We start from the raw sequence: 20,693 nt of genomic DNA, 5'->3' as shown, positions 1-20,693 counted from the left end.
TGCTTATTACGCTGTGGGTTACTATAGGACAATATTGATCTAGAAACAGCTACCAGTAACATCCGTTTTCGTTCCACCAAGCTTTGTGATAAATAATATGCTGTATATTCTATGTATACACTTGATTTAGTTCGTATTTTCTGTATAAAAACAGAAAATTTCTGTTATCGTTTTAATGCTGTTTCCGTCTTGAGTGAGTAATTATGCGTTTGCATAGCAACAAGTAAACAGTCAACATGAGTAAGAGGACGGCGATTCTAGTAATTTGTTATAAATTAACGATTTTTTTACTAAAACTTGGGCCATTAAAATAAAGCAGAGCCTGTAAAAAAATACCACGCTCTGTTCAAAGTCGAAATAAATAGAAAAAAAGGTTCAGCCCAAAAAAACGTGTGTTGACTGTTCAGACTGTTTAAAGGTCAATGCTGTGTATCGAAATGATTTTAACTTACGTTTGCTTAAAATATTAAAACGCGGTTCTTTGTTATATTAGACAGTTTAAAAAGTCATCCGAGTGTACAAGCATGTAAAGCATAGTTTTTGAGTTGTAAAGTAAAGTGACCTTTGATTGGAAAATTAAAAACGAATTCCAAAGTCCAACGAACGGACTAACGTAGAACAAACTAAAGCGAAGTTTGACATTACCTACTTATAATTAGAACACTTGTGTTAGGCATCGTGAAATAAGTATTGTGGGCTGTTTAACTGCAACGTGTTAATCTATATAGCAGATTTGCATGGCATTGTGTTATTAAATTAGTATCGAGTCTACTGTGTTCCCTTCTAAAAGAAATCAAAATGGGTAAGTGATTCCAAAAGCTAGCTGGGTCACATTCACATTTTAGTTTGACATGCTTTGCAATGGAATTTTCAGCACCAAAATGCATGGCTTTTATTTTTTTGTTAAATGGTGCAATTAAATTGAGAACGATAGCTTTTAAATAATTAATTCTTTAAAAGCAAGACAGTTTCTTATTTTATAGTCTTATGTAAATCATAGGCATGGATGTTGATTTATTTTTTATTTTTTCACCGATTAATATTTAATATATTTTCTGACGTTTATAAGCCGAATGTCAACAAAATAAAACATTGTATTTTTTTAACAAGACCTTGTACTATGTTTACCAATATCAGGTTATTATGTTTGCTTAACATATATTTATGTGCGTACTTAACATGTGTGCCATTTGATTGGTAACATTTATGGACATGGCTTCTTCAATGTTTTAACATGTAATAAAAATTGAGTGATTTTTGCATGTGCTTTTATTGCAGCATCATCGTTTATTTTAAATGAAGTGCAAATGTTTAAGGACTAATCATTCATTCTGGTTTGACTTTTGAGTTGTAGTCTTGATTTAGCAAGTTTTTAATTTATTTGTTTATTATCAAATAAATACACAGATTGAAATATACAATTTAGAAAATGCACAGTCATTTTCTACCCTGATTTGGCACTAAAATTTTTGAAGAAAATAATTTATGTGTGTTGTCAAAATTTATATAAATTGATTTTTTATTATTAAAATTAAATATTTTTAGATAATTTGGTGGCAAATATTAACTTTTCTGCTTGGTGGTTTTTTGGTTTTATTACTTACCTGCCGTGGGCAGTTTTAGTTAAGTTTATATCACCAGAGACAAGAGATCTGATTATTAATATGGCAAGAAGAATAAAGGCAACGAGAACTGGAAATGATCCAAGTAAGAAAATATATTATTTAAATTTTAAATCAAAAAATAAAAATTAATAAAAAATCTTAATGATATATTCAATAAATCTATGATAAATGCTTTAAGATTCTAAATACATAAATCTTATAATAACATAATGTACAATCTGTTCCTAAAACAAGATCAATATTGATCTGAAGTAAACTTATTTGCTAAGCCCTCAAGGCTATATTATAATATATTCCATACTTCAAAGTCCACTTACTCGCAGGGCAATTACTGATGTGGCACCACTTTTGCTATTAGGGTCATTATTGGTCAAATATTAATATTTTTATTAATTTTTTTTGTTTAAAAAATGGGCATTTTGTCATTTTAATTGCAGTGTTATAAATGCAGCAGATTTTCGTTAAACTTTTACTTACAATGCATACTGCGAAGTCCCAAAATTGAACACAAAAAGATGTTTAAATTATTAAACCACTGACATATAACATAAAAAAAGTCCGGCAGCGTGGTGTAGTGGTAAGAACACTTGCTACACCACACATGAGGTTGTGGGTTCAATTCCCACTGATCTCATGCTGTAGCGCCCTTGAGTAAGGGGCTATAAACAGTATGAACTCCTGCTGAGCCAGCACTTAATCAGCAGCATAATTATCAGGCAATTATAATCTATATATTATCCCAAACTGCAACGGGCAACTTGAGACTTGATCGGAGAACTGATGTTACTCTATGTTTAAGTCACGCATTCGACTTTTCCACATCGAGGATAAAGATATATATATACAAAAAAATAAAATAACAATTTAAACATTCAATAAAATACAGTTGATTATTATCGTGCATTAAAAATGTTAGAAATTTGTATTTTATTAATTTAGTTTTATTATTTTTTGAATTGTAGCATCCCCATATCGATGTGTGGAAGCTAAAGACAAATTGATGGAGACCGCTTATTCTGACTTTAAGACAGTTGACAAAATTTTCGAAGATTCGGCAAAAAGAAATTCATCAAAACAATGCCTGGGAACTCGGGAGTTGCTCTCGGAGGTTGACGAAGTTCAGCCAGGCGGAAAAGTCTTCAAAAAGGTTTAAAAAATTTTTTGTTAACATTTAAAAAATACAAAAAATATTTTTTTTAATTCAAAGATATTTTTTTTTTCGTTGAGGGTTCTATTACCTTGAAATCTGTTTTTATTTTTTAAATTTAATATTTGATTTATTCCTAAATTATAAATTATTTTTAAGGCAATATTTGGAGAGTATATTTGGGAAAGTTACGGGCAAGTATATGATCGAGTTGTAAACTTGGGACGTGGTTTGTCTTTGTTGGATCAAAAACCAAAGGAAAAAATTGCAATTTTTTTGGAAACAAGGGCAGAGTGGATGATTGCCATTCAGGTTATAATTAAACAATATTAAAATTTACGAAAAAAATTAAAAAAAGGACAATATTTAAAAAAATTAAATTAGTTTGAAATTATTTAAAATATTTGGACAAATTTATAATTTAAATCATAAACATTTTTAAGGATTTAGAAAAAAATAATTTTTATTTTTTTAGGCGTGTTTTCGAAACAATTTTCCAGTTGTGACAGTTTATGCCACATTGGGTGAGGAGGGAATAGTCCATGCATTAAACGAGACGGAGGTGTCACATGTTATCACAAGTGCTACTCTACTTAACACCAGAATGAAGGTCATGACCTAAATGTGTAACACCTTTATTTTACTTAACAAGATTTTTTAATGTATATTTCAGCCTATGTAATTTTGTTTTTATTTTTTATGTTTTTTACTATTTAGTAATTGTCTTAATTGGTTTAATTTCATTTACAGAACTGTATTAAAAGTCTGCCCCATTTGACAAATATTATTTATGTTGATGATTGTAAGCTAACTTCTGAATCTCACTTTCCAGACAACATTAAGATTTCATTATACAGTGAGGTAAAAAAAAACATGCCATATTATTTTCTAACAGTTATGTATTAATGTGGGATTTTTCCATGTTAATACAATGTGTTGTAAATTGTAGTAAACTAGTAATACTCGAAGCACAAATTGTGTAATATTAACATAGGATGTAATAAACATTTTTACAGGAAATGAAATATCATATTTACATCATTATAACCACTATTTTAACGCAACAAAAACATTAAAAACACTATTGTTGTCACTTATTTACGTGTAAATAACAACATGGCATCATTTTTTTTGTCATTTCTTTAACGTGTAATTTCTTACGGTGACTCATAGTGATTAAGGTATTTTGGTAATATGCCACTTTACATATTTGCCAAACAGTGTAATAGGAGGTATATTTAGAACACCTGATAGTTTTATATTTCTATGTCTTTTGTAGAATTTATTGTCAATATTAAATCAATATTAAATAAATGAATTTTATATAAATTTATTTTTAGCGAAAAAATTAATTAATAACCTAATAAACCTTACATGTATTCCTTTCTATATGTATTTGTAATAAATAATTTTGTATCGTTTTCCAATTTTTAATACTTCTTTATTCATTTTTCGTTTAATTTTATCAATAATTAACATATATTTTTATAGGTTGAAAAATTGGGTCAGAGTGAAGAAGGAAAACAAGTTGAACGATGTCAACCCCAACCTGACGATCTCGCTATTATTATGTACACTAGTGGACAGTCTGGAGACCCAAAAGGAGTTTTAATCAACCAATCCAATTTCGTGGCTGGAATGAGCGGTATTTCATCTCGAGTCCCAAACTTAGGGTAAATCCCCTTTTTTTACTCTTTTGTTAATATTAAAATTAAAATTAGTTTTTTTTTTTTTAAATTGTTAAAATTACAATTTTTTTGTGAATTTTTGGATAATGGTTAAAAATAAGTTTTGGATTTGTAATATATATATTTTTTGTTTTCTTTTGTGATTTGATTTTTATTTATAATTTTTTTCACAGAACCAGTGATTGTTATATTGGGTATCTTCCACTTGCGCATGTACTAGAACTGGCTGCAGGTAATAGTTATGTTTAAATTGTGGTGTATAAATTACTTAATTGCCTGCCTAACAGCTACATATTTTTACATTAAAGTGGTTACTAATAAATTGCTTGTTTAAACGGAGCCAAAACAATAGTTTAATCTTAGTAATTTGCCTGTACACCTTAATTTTAATTTTATTATTATTTTAAAAGTTTATAAATTGGATAGCCTATATATATATATGTATTGACCACCAAACTCTATTATTTGTAGAAATATATCTAAATTTATGTTTATTTTATGATTAAAAATAAGTTACATTTTTTGTAATTATTTTTTTTTAATTTACAGAGAATATTATGATGGCTCATGGAGCAAAGATTGGTTACTCCTCTCCTCTCACTTTATCAGATAAATCAAGTCGCATCAAGAGTGGAAGTCAAGGAGATGCATCCGTACTCCATCCTACTCTTATGGCAGCTGTACCAGTAAGCTCCTTTTTAAGATTTACTAAAAAATTTTAGAAATTTGTTTTTAAAAAGGATGGTTATCTATAATAAAGCCTAATGGATGGTAGTTATGTTATATATACATTTTTTTTTTGTATATATTTTTATCCTCGATGTAGGAAAGTCGAATGTGCGATTTAAACATAGAGAAACATCAGTTACTCCGACCCAGTCTCGAGTTGCCTGTGGCAGTTTGGGATATTATATATAGATTATAATTGCCGATAATTATGCTGCTTATTAAGTGCTGGCTCAGCAGGAGTTCATATCGTTTATAGCGCCTTACCGTTTATAGCGCCTTATTTAAGGGTGCTACAGCATGAGCTTAGTGGGGATTGAACCCACGACCTCATGTGTGGTGTTGCAAGTGTTCTTACCACTACACCAAGCTGCTGGTCATATATGTATGTCAAATTTTTTGGCCTTTTAATTAAATAAAACTGCAGTTTGTGGTGTGCTGTTAAATTTATATAGCCATATTTAAGTTAAACCCATATCCTGATATATGAAGTCCCAATTTTTTTAGTCCCAATTTTGTACATAACCCTGTTAAAATTAAGTATCATCGAAAATTTAAATATAATTAAAAAAATTTTTAAATTTTTTAGGAAATTATGGAGAGAATGAGAAAAGCAGTGTTGCAGAACGTAGGAGAAATGAGCGGGATGAAACAAAAAGTTTTTCATTACGCTTACGACTACAAACTTAAACAAGTGGAACGTGGTTTGGACACTCCTATGTTAAACAAGTGAGTGTTCATAGAATAAACAAAAATTTTTAATATTTCTTAGTAAATGTTAGTCATTTATGTTCTTTAAATAAGTTAAAACCTTGAATATTGTGATATTTTGTATTGATTGTACTGTACTATTGAGTAATTTAAATGTTGCGAAATTCGTGGGTTGTGAAATTTGTAATATTGGGTAATTTTAAGCAAACATTTAACATAAAGCTTACAAGTCATTTTTAATAAGTTATTTGTTAGAGTTTCAAGGTCAGAAAAGTGATAAAAATACCTAGTGTAGCAGTTTTATGACTTAGTTAAACCACAAGTAAAAAATGCCAATTTTTTTATTGAAGTATTTGCAAACAAAGTACACAAAGTAAACTCGCAAAAAACTATAACGTAAAGATGTCCAATTTTATATGTATTTTTTATAATTTTCTTGCTGTAGCGCCCTTGAGTAAGGCGCTATAAATGGTTTGAACTCCTACTGAGCCAACACTTAATCAGCAGCTTAATTATTGGGCAATTGTAATCTATAATATTTCAAACTGCCACAGGCAACTCGAGACTGGGTCAGAGTAACTGATGTTATTCTATGTTTAAGTCGCGCATTTGACTACCCCACATAAAGGATAAAGATATATATATAAAAAAAATTCACCCAACAATTAATATGTTCTTTTTATTAACAATTTAAATACCCCAAAAAACACTCATTTTGATATATTAACCAAACTCGCCTTCTTTTTATAGGCTTTTGTTTAAAGCAACAAAGGCATTACTTGGTGGTAAAGTGAGGGCAATGTTAGCAGGAGGAGCTCCCATTGATGCTCAAACACAGAGGTTTATGAATGTTTGTATGTGTTGTCCTATTGGACAAGGTTATGGCTTGACTGAAACTTGTGGAGCTTGCACAGTATCACAGGTAAATTTGGGAGCTATTTTTTACTGTTTAATTATCATTTCATATAATAACCGGCAGCGTGGTGTAGTGGTAGGAACGCTTGATACACCACACACGGGGTCGTGGGTTTATTCCCCACTGACCTCATGCTGTAGCGCTGTTGAGTAAGGCGCTATAAACTCCTGCTGAGCCAGCAATTAATCAGCAGCATAATTACTGGGCAATTATAATCTATAATATCCCAAACTGCCACAGGCAACTTGAGACTGAGTCGGAGTAACTGATGTTACTCTATGTTTAAGTTGCGGATTCGACTTTCCTGCATCAAGGATAAAGATATATACAAAAAAATATATATATACAAGTTGACATTGGGCCAATGTCACCAATATAACTTAGACTTAAGGTTGCACAGTCAGCCTTTTTACATTGAGATTAATACTTATTTCAAAAAAAAAATTTCCACATTTTATAATAATTTTAAGCTAAATATTTTTAACAATTTATATGCTTTAAATGTTTTAATAATGTTAATGTAAACAAATTTAATGTTTTTCTTGTAGGTTCTTGAAGATTTTAGTACAGGAAGAGTCGGTCCACCTTTACCTTGTTGCGAAGTAAAACTAGTAGGATGGGAAGAAGGTAATAAACCTCTTTATTTTATTTTAACATTTTGTTAAATTTTTGAGATGTGAATTTAATAAATATTAAGTCACATTTAATATTATTTCTTTTTGACCATTTTTAAATTTGTACTTTGAAAGTTGGTATTATTTTTTTTTATTTCATCACTCTAAGCAATTTTAAAATGTTAACACCCTATTTGATTAAAACCTCCTTTTAGGTGGGTATTCCCCTTCAAACAAGCCCCACCCTCAGGGTGAAATCCACATAGGAGGCCCCAACATCAACCAGGGTTACTTTAAGAAACCAGAGAAAACCGCAGAGGACTTTTACGTGGACGAAAATGGTCAAAGATGGTTTAAAACTGGTGATATTGGTCAGGTTGATGACGATGGTGCGATCAGAATAATTGGTAAAAAAAAATTTTTATGTTTTTTTTGTAGAATCTTATATTAAATATTTTTATATGTTTTTTATTTCTTAACTTATTTTTATTTAGATCGAAAGAAGGATTTGGTCAAGTTATCTCATGGCGAATATCTTGCTCTAGGAAGCATTGAAGCTAAACTCAAGGCTGCAGCTCTTATTGATAACGCCTGGGTTTTCGCTAACGGGTAAAAAAACATGTTTATAAATGTGTTTTTAAATTAATTTTGGTACTAGTAATTAAGATTTATTCAAATGTTTTACGATTGTGATAGTCTTATACATTAGTTAACTTTTAAATTTTAGACATCATTTCAAAATTTTAACATGTAAAAGATAGTTTGTTAGTTACATACCTAAATAAATTTTATATTTTGTTTTAGAACGCAGCCATATGCGATTGTGTTTGTTGTTCCAAATGAAAAGTCATTGAGAATAGTTGCTACAGGCAAGGGAATTAATATCGATGATTTTAACGCTCTTTGTGAAAATGAAGTTATTGTCAAGGAAATGAAAAATGCTGTTGCCCAAGCTTCTAAAATTGGTAATTAGTAAATGTTGTAACATAAATTTAATTTAAATTTTTTGTATGAATTAAAGTGTAGAAATGTATGATATTAAGTCTTAATTAACTACTTTTAGTGTTTTTTTGATCTCTTAAGTAAGGCGCTGTAAACGGTAAAAACTTCTTCTTTGTCAATACTTAATTAGCAATTTATAATTGTCAGGCAATTGTATTCTATAATATCCTTTTTTTATAATTATAATTGCAATTTTTTTTTTGAATATGTCTTTATCCTCGATGTGGAAAAGTTGAATGCGCGACTTAAATATAGAGTAACATCAGTTACTCCGACCCAGTCTCGAGTTGCCTGTGGCAGTTTGGGATATTATAGATTATAATTGCCCGATAATTATGCTGCTGATTAAGTGCTGGCTCAGCAGGAGTTCATACCGTTTATAGTGCCTTACTCAAGGGCGCTACAGCATAAGATCAATGGGGATTAAACCCATGACCTCATGTGTGGTGTTTTTATAATGGACAGGCAATTGTTTTCTGTAATAAACTGCTAAAGGCTACTTAGACAATATGGATGTTACTCTATGTTTAGATTGTAAAGTCGACCTTTTTACATTATCTATGTCTTTTTAATTCAAACGTTATTATTATAGCTCGACTTCAAAAATTTGAAATTCCAACCAAAGTTTACGTGGAACCTTCGCCATGGTTACCTGAAGATGGGTTGATCACTGCTGCTTTTAAACTCAAGAGAAAGGCTCTGGAAAATCACTACCAAGAACAGATCGAAAAATTGTATCATTAAACTAGTGCAGTTTAATACAACTCCTTCTGCAGATATTAATGCTAATGTTTTGTTAATATTATAAGTGTTTGGTTATTCTATTAATTCAGCTGCTTGAAATATACAACATCGCCTAAAATTAGTATCATATGCTTTATAAATATTTGTGATAATATTAACAGCATGTTTGTTATTATGAATAGCATTACTAAAAAATTAGCAACAATTTTGGTAACAATTTTTTCGGTTAAATCTGCTTAGTAGTTTTAATGTTTTGCTTGCAATATATTCTATTGTTAATGTAGCAATACGATCAAAATAAGTTTTGCATGTTTTTAAGTACACGAACATCAAAATATAGTTTTAAAATGTATCTCAATTTGTTATTGTAACAAAAAATCATTTATTCACAAAAAATTAACAATTCACCTTTAATTTTACTAATTTTACCCTGTTTTAGTATGATATAAAGTACATTGTGATACTTTATTGATAAGTTTTTTCTTGCACAGAATTTTAAACATAAAAAAATATAACTGTTACTTTCCTTGTAATCTCTTTAAAAATGTAATAGTTTTCATTTGATTTATTAATATTATGTTTTGTTTGGATTGTTGTTTTTATTTGCTTTTTGAGTTAAGTTTCCTTCGTTTTTAAAGAATATAATTTGTGTAATGTTTATTTTCATTTTGTTTGGCTTTAAGAAACAATTTATTACCGCTAACATTACAAATAAAAAATATTATAAAAAAATTTGAAAAGTTAAAAGTTCGATGTTAAAAAGCTAAAAAAAGTCTAACTAGGCTACTAAAAACAGTTAATGCACAAACAAAATCTTTTAAAAATTGTATTTAAATTAATTTTAGTTAATTTGCTTTGTAAATATCATACATTACATTGCATTATTAAATTCCTAAGTAGGTCATTTTTTTCTGCTACAGATGCAATCGATTAATACGGAAATTTAGATTACTCATATTAACCTAATTATTTTTTATAAAGATTAATTCATTTTCTAAATAGATAAGGAAGCAAAGACAAATTAAAAAATAAAAATTAAATTTTATAAAAATATTATAATATTTTAAATTCTTTCTTATATGTACGACAGTCGTAACTTTTACGGTAACTATTTACTTTATAAAAACATTGAAATATTTTGTCAACGTTTAGAAATATTAAAATAATTAACGTTTTGTTTTAACTGTAAAGAATTGTTCAGGGGTTTTACAAATTATTGTTGAAAGTGTAAACTACAAACAAGCTATGGTAATTACTTGTGTTAATTAGACTAACAGTCATATTGCTAGCCTGTTTAAAATTCAATCATTTACTTATTTTTTTTAAAAATTCGTTTAAATTATATGATCAAGAGTTTTTTTCAAATTATTTGCAGGGGTTGTTGAGCATGTTACGTAAGCTGAAGTCGGACAGTCAGAAGGAACTTCGGATACTATTACTGGGTCTTGACAATGCTGGCAAAACAACAATTTTAAAGAAGTTAGCTTCTGAAAATATAGATCAAATTACACCTACACAGGTAAAATTTTTTACTACTAATTAATTATATCTTATAAGTATTATTTTACCTATTTTACAGTATGATATCATCTGTAACGGAAAAGTAATTACTTAAAAGGACATTTTTTTACCCTAATATAGATTAGTTTTATTTATAATATTTAGTTATACCGGCAGCATGGTGTAGTGGTAAGAACAGTTGCTACACCACCATGATTTCATGCTGCAGCGCCCTTGAGTAAGGCGCTATAAACGGTATGAACTCCTGCTGAGCCAGCACTTAATAAGCAGCATAATTACCAGGCAATTATAATCTATAATATCCCAAACTGCTACAGGCAACTTGAGACTGGGTCAGAGTAACAGTTGTTACTCTATGTTTAAGTCGCGCATTTGACTTTTCCACATCGAGAATAAAGATATATACAAAAAAAAAAGTTCTGTTAAACTAAAAAATATTTAACATATTGTGCAGTCCTATTGTGTTATTTTATTAAATATGTTATAATTCTATTTTTCAGGGTTTCAACATCAAAAGTGTTCAGACTAAAGGCTTTAAACTAAATGTTTGGGACATCGGTGGTCAGAGAAAAATTCGTCCTTATTGGAGAAATTATTTTGAAAACACCGACATTCTTATTTATGTGATTGACAGCACAGACCAATCAAGATTCGAAGAAACTGGAATGGTAAAATTTTGTATAAATATAAAAATTTTAACCTACCATTTACATAAAAAAGTATATACAATTTTTACAAACAAGATTATTGCGTTATTTGTTTTATATACTGGTAGCGTGGTGTAATGGTCAGAACACTTGACTTTACTACATGAGGTCCTGGGCTCAATCTCCAAGACTCATATGCTGTTACGCCCTTAAGTAATACGCCCTTAAGTATTGCGCCCTTAAGTAATGCGCCCTTAAGTAATGCGCTAAAATAGGGTTTAAACTCCTGCTGAGCCAACACTTTATCAGCAGCTTAGTTTTTTAACAATTATAATCGATGTCCCAAACTGTCAAAAGCAACTTGAGCCTGGGTCAGGGTAAGTGATGTTACTCTATGTTTGGGGTCGTGAAGTCGACCTTCCCACATCAAGGGTAAATAAATATATCAAAAAAATCACAAATGCAAAAAATCTATTTATTCAGGAATTAAGCGAGTTATTATCAGATGACAAGTTGGTAACTGTGCCCTTGTTGGTATTTGCAAACAAACAAGATCTCGTTACATCAGCTCCAGCATCTGAGATAAGCGAAGGATTAAAATTACAGACCATTAGGGGAAGAACATGGCAGATCCAACCATGTTCTGCCATGACTGGGGAAGGTGTACAGGTAATAAAATGTTGTATTTTTGGGTGTTGATTGAGATATGGTTTAAGTGTGTGACTTGTGCCAACTGTACTTGTTTAATATGTGCCAATTGTGCTTGTGTGAATTGTGCCAATACATTGTATTTTTTTGAAAAATATGCAGTTTATTTTTTATTTTTTTTGTGTATATCTTTATCCTCGATGTGGGAAAGTCGAATGCGCGACTTAGACATAGAGTAACATCAGTTTCTCCGACCCAGTCTCGAGTTGCCTGTAGCAGTTTGGGATAATATAGATTATAATTACCCAATAAATATACTGCTGATTAAGTGCTGGCTCAGCAGGAGTTCATACCGTTTATTGCGGCTTACTTAAGAGCACTACAGCAAGAGAGCAGTGGGGATTGAACCCACGACCTGTAGCAAGTGTTCTTACCACTACACCAGGCTGCCAGTTATATTTTCTACTGTAAGTTTGTTATGGGTTTGTTGTCACAAACAAATTTGATTTTGTTACTCTGTAAACTTACAGCTACCTAAATATTGTTTACTTGCGTTGATAAGGTATGCTTAATTATTAATGGGTTTAAGTTTATTTGTATTGCACCTACAGGCAAGTAAAATGCTCTTTATTATAAATAATTTAAAAGCACTTTTAACTTTTTAAATAATTACATGAAATTTTAAACAAAGTATATTGAAATTTCCTAACTTAAACCTTTTTAACACTTTTATAAATAAGTTTTAAATATTATAATGTTATTAAAAAAAAAATTTTTTTTTAATTATTTTTAGGATGGTATGGAATGGGTAATGAAAACCGTGTCTACCAAATCTAAGAAAAAATAATAAACTGTTTTGGAATTTGTTTTTTTTTTCATCTTTTTTAGTGAATATTTGTTTATGTACTTAATCATTGTGGTTAAAAAATAAGGTTATTTATTTATCCTTAACAATAACACAACGGTTAACCTTCGATTTTAATTACACGAAAATCTTATAAAATTTACTAAATAAAGATTTAGAACTAGGCAAATATGTTTTTTTGACATTATCGTTGTTGTTTTTTTTTTCTCAATTTTTTAGTATTTCTTTCATATCTTACCATTATTCTGTAAAATAATTTCATATAACTGGTACTCAAAAACAAGATTGTAAATATTTATGAATGTTAAGTTATTTATATTTTTTTTGTGCACCTTGAAAAATTCATATTTTTTCGGTAATAATATTTAAATACGAAACGATTTTGAATATTGTACGTTTTTTAAACTGTTAAATGTGGCCAATTATAAGATGTTTATTAAGCCACTGTGACCAAAACAAACATGATTTTTTTCTGTAATTAATTCACTTGATTTTTTTATTTAATACCCTTTTTATATAATACTTTGAATTGACCAAAATTATTTATAGGTTTTTCTTATTTTATGTATGTTACTTGTTTCATATTAACAATGGTTTATATTTTTAAATAATTTTGTGCTAAAAATAGTTTATTATAATTTTTTTAAAGGGTGCTGAATTAATATTTAGAACAAAAATTTTCTGTTGTTTTCGAATTCTTCAAAAACCATATTTGCTCATTCAAATTGAATGAAAATTAAAAATAAAAGTATTTTATAGTAAAACACAAGTTGTACAATTTTTAAATTTTAACTAGTAAAAAAGGTTTAATAATTTTAAGTAGATAGCCTCTTTATTTATGTAAATCTAGTAATCAATACATTTTGGTAAAATCTCTAAAAGTAAATTGTAATCACTTATTTTAATAAAATTTGGCTTATTTTTATTTAGATATTTTTTAACCCAAATCTTTAATCAACAATAACTTGTAAAACTACAATTAAGCTAAATATTTGTAACCTTGCCGTAAATTTAAAAAAAATAATTTGGTGCTTCTGGTGGTATGAATTATTATTAAGATTTCAACACTGACGGGCGCAAACAAGCACAACACACGAAGTATGAACCCGGATGTTTCTTTTCATGCCTATCTTGGCCAGGTAGGTTGCCTTATATATTTATCTGTTTTAATCATAAATACTCTTAAATATACACCCGCAGAATTAAAATTTGTAGATTTATTATAGAAATAGGTATGTAATTTCACTCTTGCGAGTTCGTTTAGTTGCCTTTGTCAAGATTTAGTTTAAAAATAGAGAAAGTTGTTTAATTTAGTTTTCATTATAATGATGATATTGGAAGTGCCGTCTGATTATTATATTTTAAATATAAATTTCCTAAAAACATGACGTCAATCTCCAAATCTGAATAAAGATATTGCACTATTTCTATTGCCATTGTAAAGTTCCATTTAAGAATTTACACAAATTTCTTTTTTTATGCAGACAATAAAAGAAGTCTGCCATGGCAAAGACCAAAGGTCATTCACCAAGGAACAAACCATTGGGTAACAGTGGGATAAATCGTTACTCGCGTTCAGTAATGTATGCAAAGCGACATTCTTTTCTCAAGAACAAGAATGTGACTAAGATTGAGAAAAAGAGAGCTTCAAGAATGGCGGAGAAACCTATTGGTGGAGATAAAAATGGAGGAACCAGGCTCGTTCGAGTTACCAAAATGGTAGGTGAAAATAAAAATAATGTTGCTTTTAATAATTTGTAAAAAGAAGTAAGTTGAAATGATGATATTGGAAGTGCCGTCTGAATATTATATTTTAAATATAAATTTCCTAAAAAAATGACGTCAATCTCCAAATCTGATCAAAAATTGACAATTTTAAAAGTTTAAAGACCAAAAAACTACATGAACAATAAGGCAATACTAAAGTACAAGATGCGGAATAGTGCAACCTTTTGTAAACAGTAACAAAATTTTGCCAGTCTGGAAAGTAAGGCAGCGTGCATGCACAAAATGTTTTTCGGTGAAAAAAATGCACTCCCGAAATTAACGTTTTGCACGCCTGGTTTTTAAAAAAATTTGCGCTTGCCCGATGCTGATGCCTTGTATATTTAAGCCAAATTTAAGTAGAACACTTCAACATAAATTACGCATGCAATCGTAGACTGAAAATCGTGGTCTGCATCCACGCGCTGTCACACCGTTTTTTATGCTTGTATGCACAAGATACTGTCGAAAACAGCCCTTCTTTACAGACTGTTACGGTATTTACCGTAAGGGCTAAGAGATGGTGCCGGATTGACTTTAAATGTTGAGGGAGGATGTGAAATCGACTATAAAGCAAAAGGGGAAAAGATCCCGCCCTTTTCTGCATTCAGATATATTTTTTTAACGTTTACATAGTGTTTCGCTATTATCCACACCCCCGCCACTTAATCCTGTATTTTAAAACTATCCAAACAAAATGTTTTTTTTTAAGTTAGTATTTTTAAGACAAACCTTGCAAAAAAAACTTTATTATTTTAAGTTTTTTTTTAACTAGAATCAAGTTTTAAACCAGATTACAGTGGTACCTAAATTGTAAACTACCTTCACCTACGTTTCAGCCTAGGTATTACCCCACTGAGGATACCCCACGAAAGTTAAAGTCGAGGAACAGTACAACGAAGCCTTTCAGCCAACACAAACGAAAGTTGCGATCTTCTATTACTCCAGGAACGGTTCTTATTCTTCTCGCAGGACCTCATGCTGGACGAAGAGTCGTTTTCCTTAAACAATTGGCAACCGGTCTTCTTTTAGTAACAGGTAACGTTTTTTTATATTTATTAAATTTAAGAATTGTTAGCAGCTATTACTATATATAAATATACAGTTATACTTTTTTAGTTTAAAATATAGTGATAAATTAGTGAAACAATTTATATATATATATATAAAAAATAATTTTGTTGGGTATGTTTAAGTGTGTATTTATATAATTTACTTTCTGGCAGTTTTTTTATAAACTTGTGAATATATTTGCTAAATATTTTATTTTAAAATGATGATACTGGAAGTGCCGTCTGAATATTATATTTTAAATATAAATTTCCTAAAAACATGACGTCAATCTCCAAATCTGACCAAAAAAAAAGAAAAAAAAGCTTAAAAAAAATTAATTCAGTTTCAAAAGGGTTAACTTTTTTTGTTTTTTAACATAGGCCCATACAAAGTAAATGGAGTTCCTTTGCGAAGAATTAACCAAGTTTATGTGATTGCCACCTCAACTAAGTTGGATATTTCTAGTGTAAAAATTCCTGATCGAGTAAACGATGTTTACTTCAAGAGAAAACAACTCAAGAAACCAAAACATGGAGAGGGAGAAATATTCGAAACTGGTCAAGAGGTGAATAATTAAAAAAAAATCATGTTTTTTTAGTTTTTTTTTAAATTTTTATTCTCGTGGGAAGGTCGAATGCGGGACCTAAACATAGAGTAACATCAGTTACTTCGACCCAATCTCGAGTTGCCTGTGGCAGTTTGGGATATTATAAATTATAATTGCCCGATAATTATGCTGCTGATTAAGTGTTGGCTTAGCAGGAGTTTATACCGTTAATAGTGCCTTTCTCAAGGGCGCTACAGCTTAAGATCACTGGGGATCGAACCCAAGACCTCATGTAGTGTAGAAAGTGTTCTGATCACACCCTGCTGCCGGGTTTTGTAACATATAGTAGTAAAATATGAAGGATTTAATAATTCTCTCTGTTTAGAAAATTTTATTTTACTAGGAAAATTTTTGTGATTTTTTTTAATAATTTTGCCAATGATGTTATTTGTTTCAGCTTTGGTTGAAAATTCATGAAATTAAACCTTCTATATTTACTGAGGCAAATAAGTAACAAAACTCCATAGTATATTTCTACATTACATCTGACTTCAATATCAAATTAAATTAAAAACTAACATATTATTTAATTTTACACAGAAATACACTGTTTCTGAAGAGCGCATTGAAGACCAAAAAATAGTGGACGCACAACTTGTGCCGATTGTGAAGGCTGCACTTTACATGGAGGGATATTTAACTTCCAAGTTCAGTTTACAAACTGGCGAATATCCGCACAAGATGGTGTTTTAAGTGCGCCAAATAAAATTATTCTATGAATTTTTTTGTGTTTTATTAGATTTTAGTTAATTAGTTCATTTACACAAACACAATTTAAAAGTGACTGGTCAATACCCATAGACAATTTAACTTTTACCCCTTATGGGGTTTAGTTTTTACCCTTTAAGGGGTTATAAATTAAAAAGATGTATTTAGGTTGGTCTCTCAAGGGATGGATTAATTTAACATGGGGACCTATTTTAAGATTAGAAATAAAATTAATATTTTATCCTGGTGATACAGCCATCAAATCAGTTTGCACGGGGTTAGGGTTAACTTGTGGGCGGGTAACCTTTCTATGCACCGTATTCTCATTTAAACCATTTGTTAAATTATCCAGCTCGGGAGCTATCGAGTCTAATATTGTCCTTCCCAAATCGGGGTTCGTTTTCTTGTACAACGTACCAAGCGACCCGGTCCATCTGACCTTTGACATTGGCAACAACGACATGTTGACGTCATCAGTTTGTGATGTCGGGTGCTTGTTAAGCAGGATAACATCTCGAAGCAGTCTGGGTTTAGATAACTTCGAAGGTTTGAAATGGGTGACATTTTCGGTCGATGCAAAGTCGTCTTCGCTGATTAGTGACAGGTTTGCAGACCTGCATTTTCGCTTACTGGTTGGTTGAATTCTGATGTCTATTTTTTCTGTGTTGTTGAACTGATTCTTAGGAAGACTATTTCGATGAGGTAAATTGTGCTTTGTGTTTCGTTTAATTGATTTAGTAAACGAGGCGACAAGGCTGCTGGACGGGACTGTGTTGTTAGGCTCGTTAGCCCCCACTTGCGGTTTACTGTTTATAATCGACATCATTTTATTGTTTGCTTCTTTCGTACTTTCAATAATACTATCCGGGCCCGTGTTTAAGCTTGCGTATTTAAACTGAGGCGGTTTGGGGAAAACGGTTAACAAATTATCTAAGGCTTCAGTCTTCGATTTGTTTCCAGCCTCAAAAGGCAGCAAAAGAGTAAATTTGGGCTGATTGTCAAGTTTTTCTTTAATCATATTCTCAACCGAATTCTTATTCGATTTCGTGTTAATTTCAAGTGAAAGCTCGGCTTCCTTTTTGTCTCCTTCAATGGAGGTTTGGTTCATAGCATGAGCGCTTGTTGCAATTATAGGAGTTGAGATAGAGCAGAACGAAATGTTAGGGCTGGCTGTAGTCATGGTTGTTTGTGTTGAACTGGTTTCAATATCCGGGGTCACGTGATGGTAGCGCAAAGACACGGTCGGTTGAGTTTCTTGAAAAATGTTATTTGGGGATTTTGAATTTAATTATTAAAAAACAAAAGATGTAACTGTTAGGTCCGTAAGTTTTAACAATTTTAATATACCTAACTTAAGCATCGGCCCGTTCCTAGGGTTGTGTTTTGGGAAAGCATTACTGCTTGCGTAAACAACAGGAGCAGTTTTAAGGGAAGACGTCATCATCTCTCCAGCAACCTGACTAAATTCTTTTCGAATCTATAAAATTATTATTTTAAATATCGGTAAAAATGTATTTTCTTATTATGTAAAGTATATGAAAGTCTACCAATAACTAAGATTAAGAGTTACCTGCATTCTCCGCCGGAATAAGTTAGCCAAAGCCAGTACATAGCTAGGCGTGTGATCAGCGTTACTTATCTTTGTCTCCATTTGCTCTTTTACGTGAACTAAAGCTCTTGGTAAGGGTTTTGAATCCATAAGACCCGAGCCAGGGCCTCCACTTTCGTACAACCTCATAATTTCGTTCTCCACTTCGGCATTCCATTCTTTGGTTGGTCGACGTTGTGATAAATGTTTATGAACGTCATTTGAACTTCGTATTATCGAAGAGAAGTTCCCAATTGACTGGTAGCTTGCTGGACTTGTGCTTTGACTGGCTGGAGATTCAGAATTTACTATATCAGGTAGAAGGCTTGTTTTCTTGTTGTCAATCCCATTATTTTTTGTCTCAATAGAATCTGGTTCTGGCGTATGAGTCGGTATTTTTACAATTTTTGAAAGGGCTGGTGCAGAAGTTTTAATCTTAATATTTTTTGTGTTGTTTTCATTTTCTGTCGTTTCCTTTGGACTATCATTCCTTACAACACAATGTTGGCTTTCTAACACAAATTTACGTTTGTCTTTAAGAGACGAACACAGCCTTGAAATATAAACTGAATCGTCTACTATTGTAGTAGTCTGCCGAGTAGCTACTGGTTTCACAGTCTCCTGTGCCCCAAGCCTAGTAGTTTTTGTTGGAGCTGGGTAAGCTGTTGCGTACCTTTTATTCCGAACATCTTTGCTTATAAGGTTTGTAGTGACTTGGTTGTTGCGGAATGGTGGAGCAGTAGTAGCTCTTGTCAACCCGCGTGACTGGCAAAACTGGACAAACTCTAAAAAAATTATAAAAATAATTATAAAAGCCATTTTTATAAGTACAATTTTTTTTCATCATTAATAAATTTTTTGGTGAGTTATCATTAAAAATTTGCTGGTCAAAATATTGCGCACCACAACCTAGGACTTATATTATATTTTTGTAGATGCTTATATTTTCGTTTGGGTAACAATTGGGCTTTTAGGTATTTCGACAATATAACGTCTGACTGAAAACTCGATAATTTATTTGTTAATTATTTACCATCGTCGTTGTCACTTTCTGCATCGGGACCCCATCTTGAAAATTGGGCCCACTGCTTCTTTTTTCTAAAAATAAAAAAAAAAACATTTTTAACTATTACCTAATTTATAAAAGTGCATTGTCACATTAATATTTAATTATTTAGATAAGTGAAGATTTATAATAATTTGTTAGATTTTTTGGTATGATTCTGTTAGTTAAAGTTTTAAAAACATATATTTAACAAACTGAATATGTAGATGGTTAGACCGCTAATTTTTATTTGAAAAAATAAAAATGAAAAAATTACAGTGCCTAAAATTCAGATTGTTTTACGCCTGATAGCGTTAATTATAGTTCAAGAAATACGCTGAACAACGTCCCGACACGTTGGTTTAATATTACATTTGATTGTAACCGAACATAATAAGAACTTGTATTGACAAGGGTATTTAAAAGACTAAAACAAAGGAACATTTAACCTTTGATAAAAAGTGGGCTTTTAGGGTCATCTTATAATTGTATAACGACCTTGTGGTATGTATTGTTCTTAATATAATTGTCCAATATTTCAACTATAGTAAAAACTGTGTTTACTAATATAATCTCTTTAATAATAATTCAAACATTTTTTTATAAAATTTTTTTCTAAAATTAAAAAAAAAGATTTAAATTCTGATCTTACTTTTTAGCGGTTTTTGCTCGATGGTGAGCCCCACTTTTGTGCCTCTTGTTTGACGTCGAGTTTCTCCCGGTCGTTTGTGCAGATAGTGACGTCACCGATGACATCATATCATGTTCTGGCGACGTCTTAAAAATTTATCCATACTTTTATCTAACTTTCTGTATAGGCAAAAGTATATTTAGTAGTACTTGATTTAACAAAATAATGTATGATCGCTATGTCTATTATAGACCTGTTATTTTTATAAGCCTTTCATTACCTGTTCTCCACAAAGTTATTCTCAACAATAGAAATCAAACTTTAACAACTACTGTGGTTTTTAAGCCCCCTTATAACATAACAGAATACTCATAATACTAAACTAACTTACAAGTTATAGGACATTTAATGTAGGCCTAAATTAAACTACTACCGAAAACAAA

General features: G+C 30.6%; 4 protein-coding genes across 4 annotated transcripts; 3 read left to right on the top strand and 1 right to left on the bottom strand.

The window, feature by feature from the left end:
• The first annotated feature begins 82 nt into the window (after positions 1-82).
• On the top strand, positions 83-9,768 carry LOC145744570 (long-chain-fatty-acid--CoA ligase 4-like). Its single transcript, XM_082562447.1, has 16 exons — positions 83-802; positions 1,546-1,707; positions 2,588-2,772; positions 2,932-3,084; positions 3,248-3,382; positions 3,523-3,633; positions 4,264-4,445; positions 4,634-4,692; positions 5,010-5,146; positions 5,776-5,915; positions 6,648-6,819; positions 7,362-7,440; positions 7,643-7,834; positions 7,922-8,036; positions 8,232-8,392; positions 9,022-9,768. The coding sequence occupies exons 1-16, from the start codon at positions 799-801 to the stop codon at positions 9,171-9,173; spliced, it is 2,139 nt and encodes a 712-aa protein (XP_082418573.1). The 5' UTR covers positions 83-798; the 3' UTR covers positions 9,174-9,768.
• A 515-nt stretch (positions 9,769-10,283) lies between these two features.
• Positions 10,284-13,554, top strand: LOC145744573 (ADP-ribosylation factor-like protein 3). Its single transcript, XM_082562449.1, has 5 exons — positions 10,284-10,421; positions 10,549-10,692; positions 11,195-11,362; positions 11,825-12,010; positions 12,783-13,554. Exons 1-5 carry the CDS (start codon positions 10,419-10,421, stop codon positions 12,834-12,836), a joined length of 555 nt encoding a protein of 184 aa, XP_082418575.1. The 5' UTR covers positions 10,284-10,418; the 3' UTR covers positions 12,837-13,554.
• A 763-nt stretch (positions 13,555-14,317) lies between these two features.
• On the top strand, positions 14,318-16,998 carry LOC145744492 (large ribosomal subunit protein eL6-like). Its single transcript, XM_082562334.1, has 4 exons — positions 14,318-14,573; positions 15,458-15,656; positions 16,052-16,236; positions 16,819-16,998. The coding sequence occupies exons 1-4, from the start codon at positions 14,358-14,360 to the stop codon at positions 16,969-16,971; spliced, it is 753 nt and encodes a 250-aa protein (XP_082418460.1). The 5' UTR covers positions 14,318-14,357; the 3' UTR covers positions 16,972-16,998.
• On the bottom strand, positions 16,834-20,375 carry LOC145745951 (uncharacterized). Its single transcript, XM_082564131.1, has 5 exons — positions 20,272-20,375; positions 19,608-19,672; positions 18,557-19,359; positions 18,334-18,463; positions 16,834-18,240 (listed from the first exon to the last, which is right to left on the bottom strand). The coding sequence occupies exons 1-5, from the start codon at positions 20,373-20,375 to the stop codon at positions 17,225-17,227; spliced, it is 2,118 nt and encodes a 705-aa protein (XP_082420257.1). The 3' UTR covers positions 16,834-17,224.
• Between the last annotated feature and the right edge of the window lie 318 nt (positions 20,376-20,693).

The sequence above is a fragment of the Corella eumyota genome, chromosome 3 (assembly GCF_963082875.1).
Source record: "Corella eumyota chromosome 3, kaCorEumy4.1, whole genome shotgun sequence".
NCBI lineage: Eukaryota > Metazoa > Chordata > Ascidiacea > Phlebobranchia > Corellidae > Corella > Corella eumyota.
The sequence above is the reverse complement of the archived record's forward strand: the minus strand, read 5'-3'. Positions and strand labels throughout refer to the sequence as shown.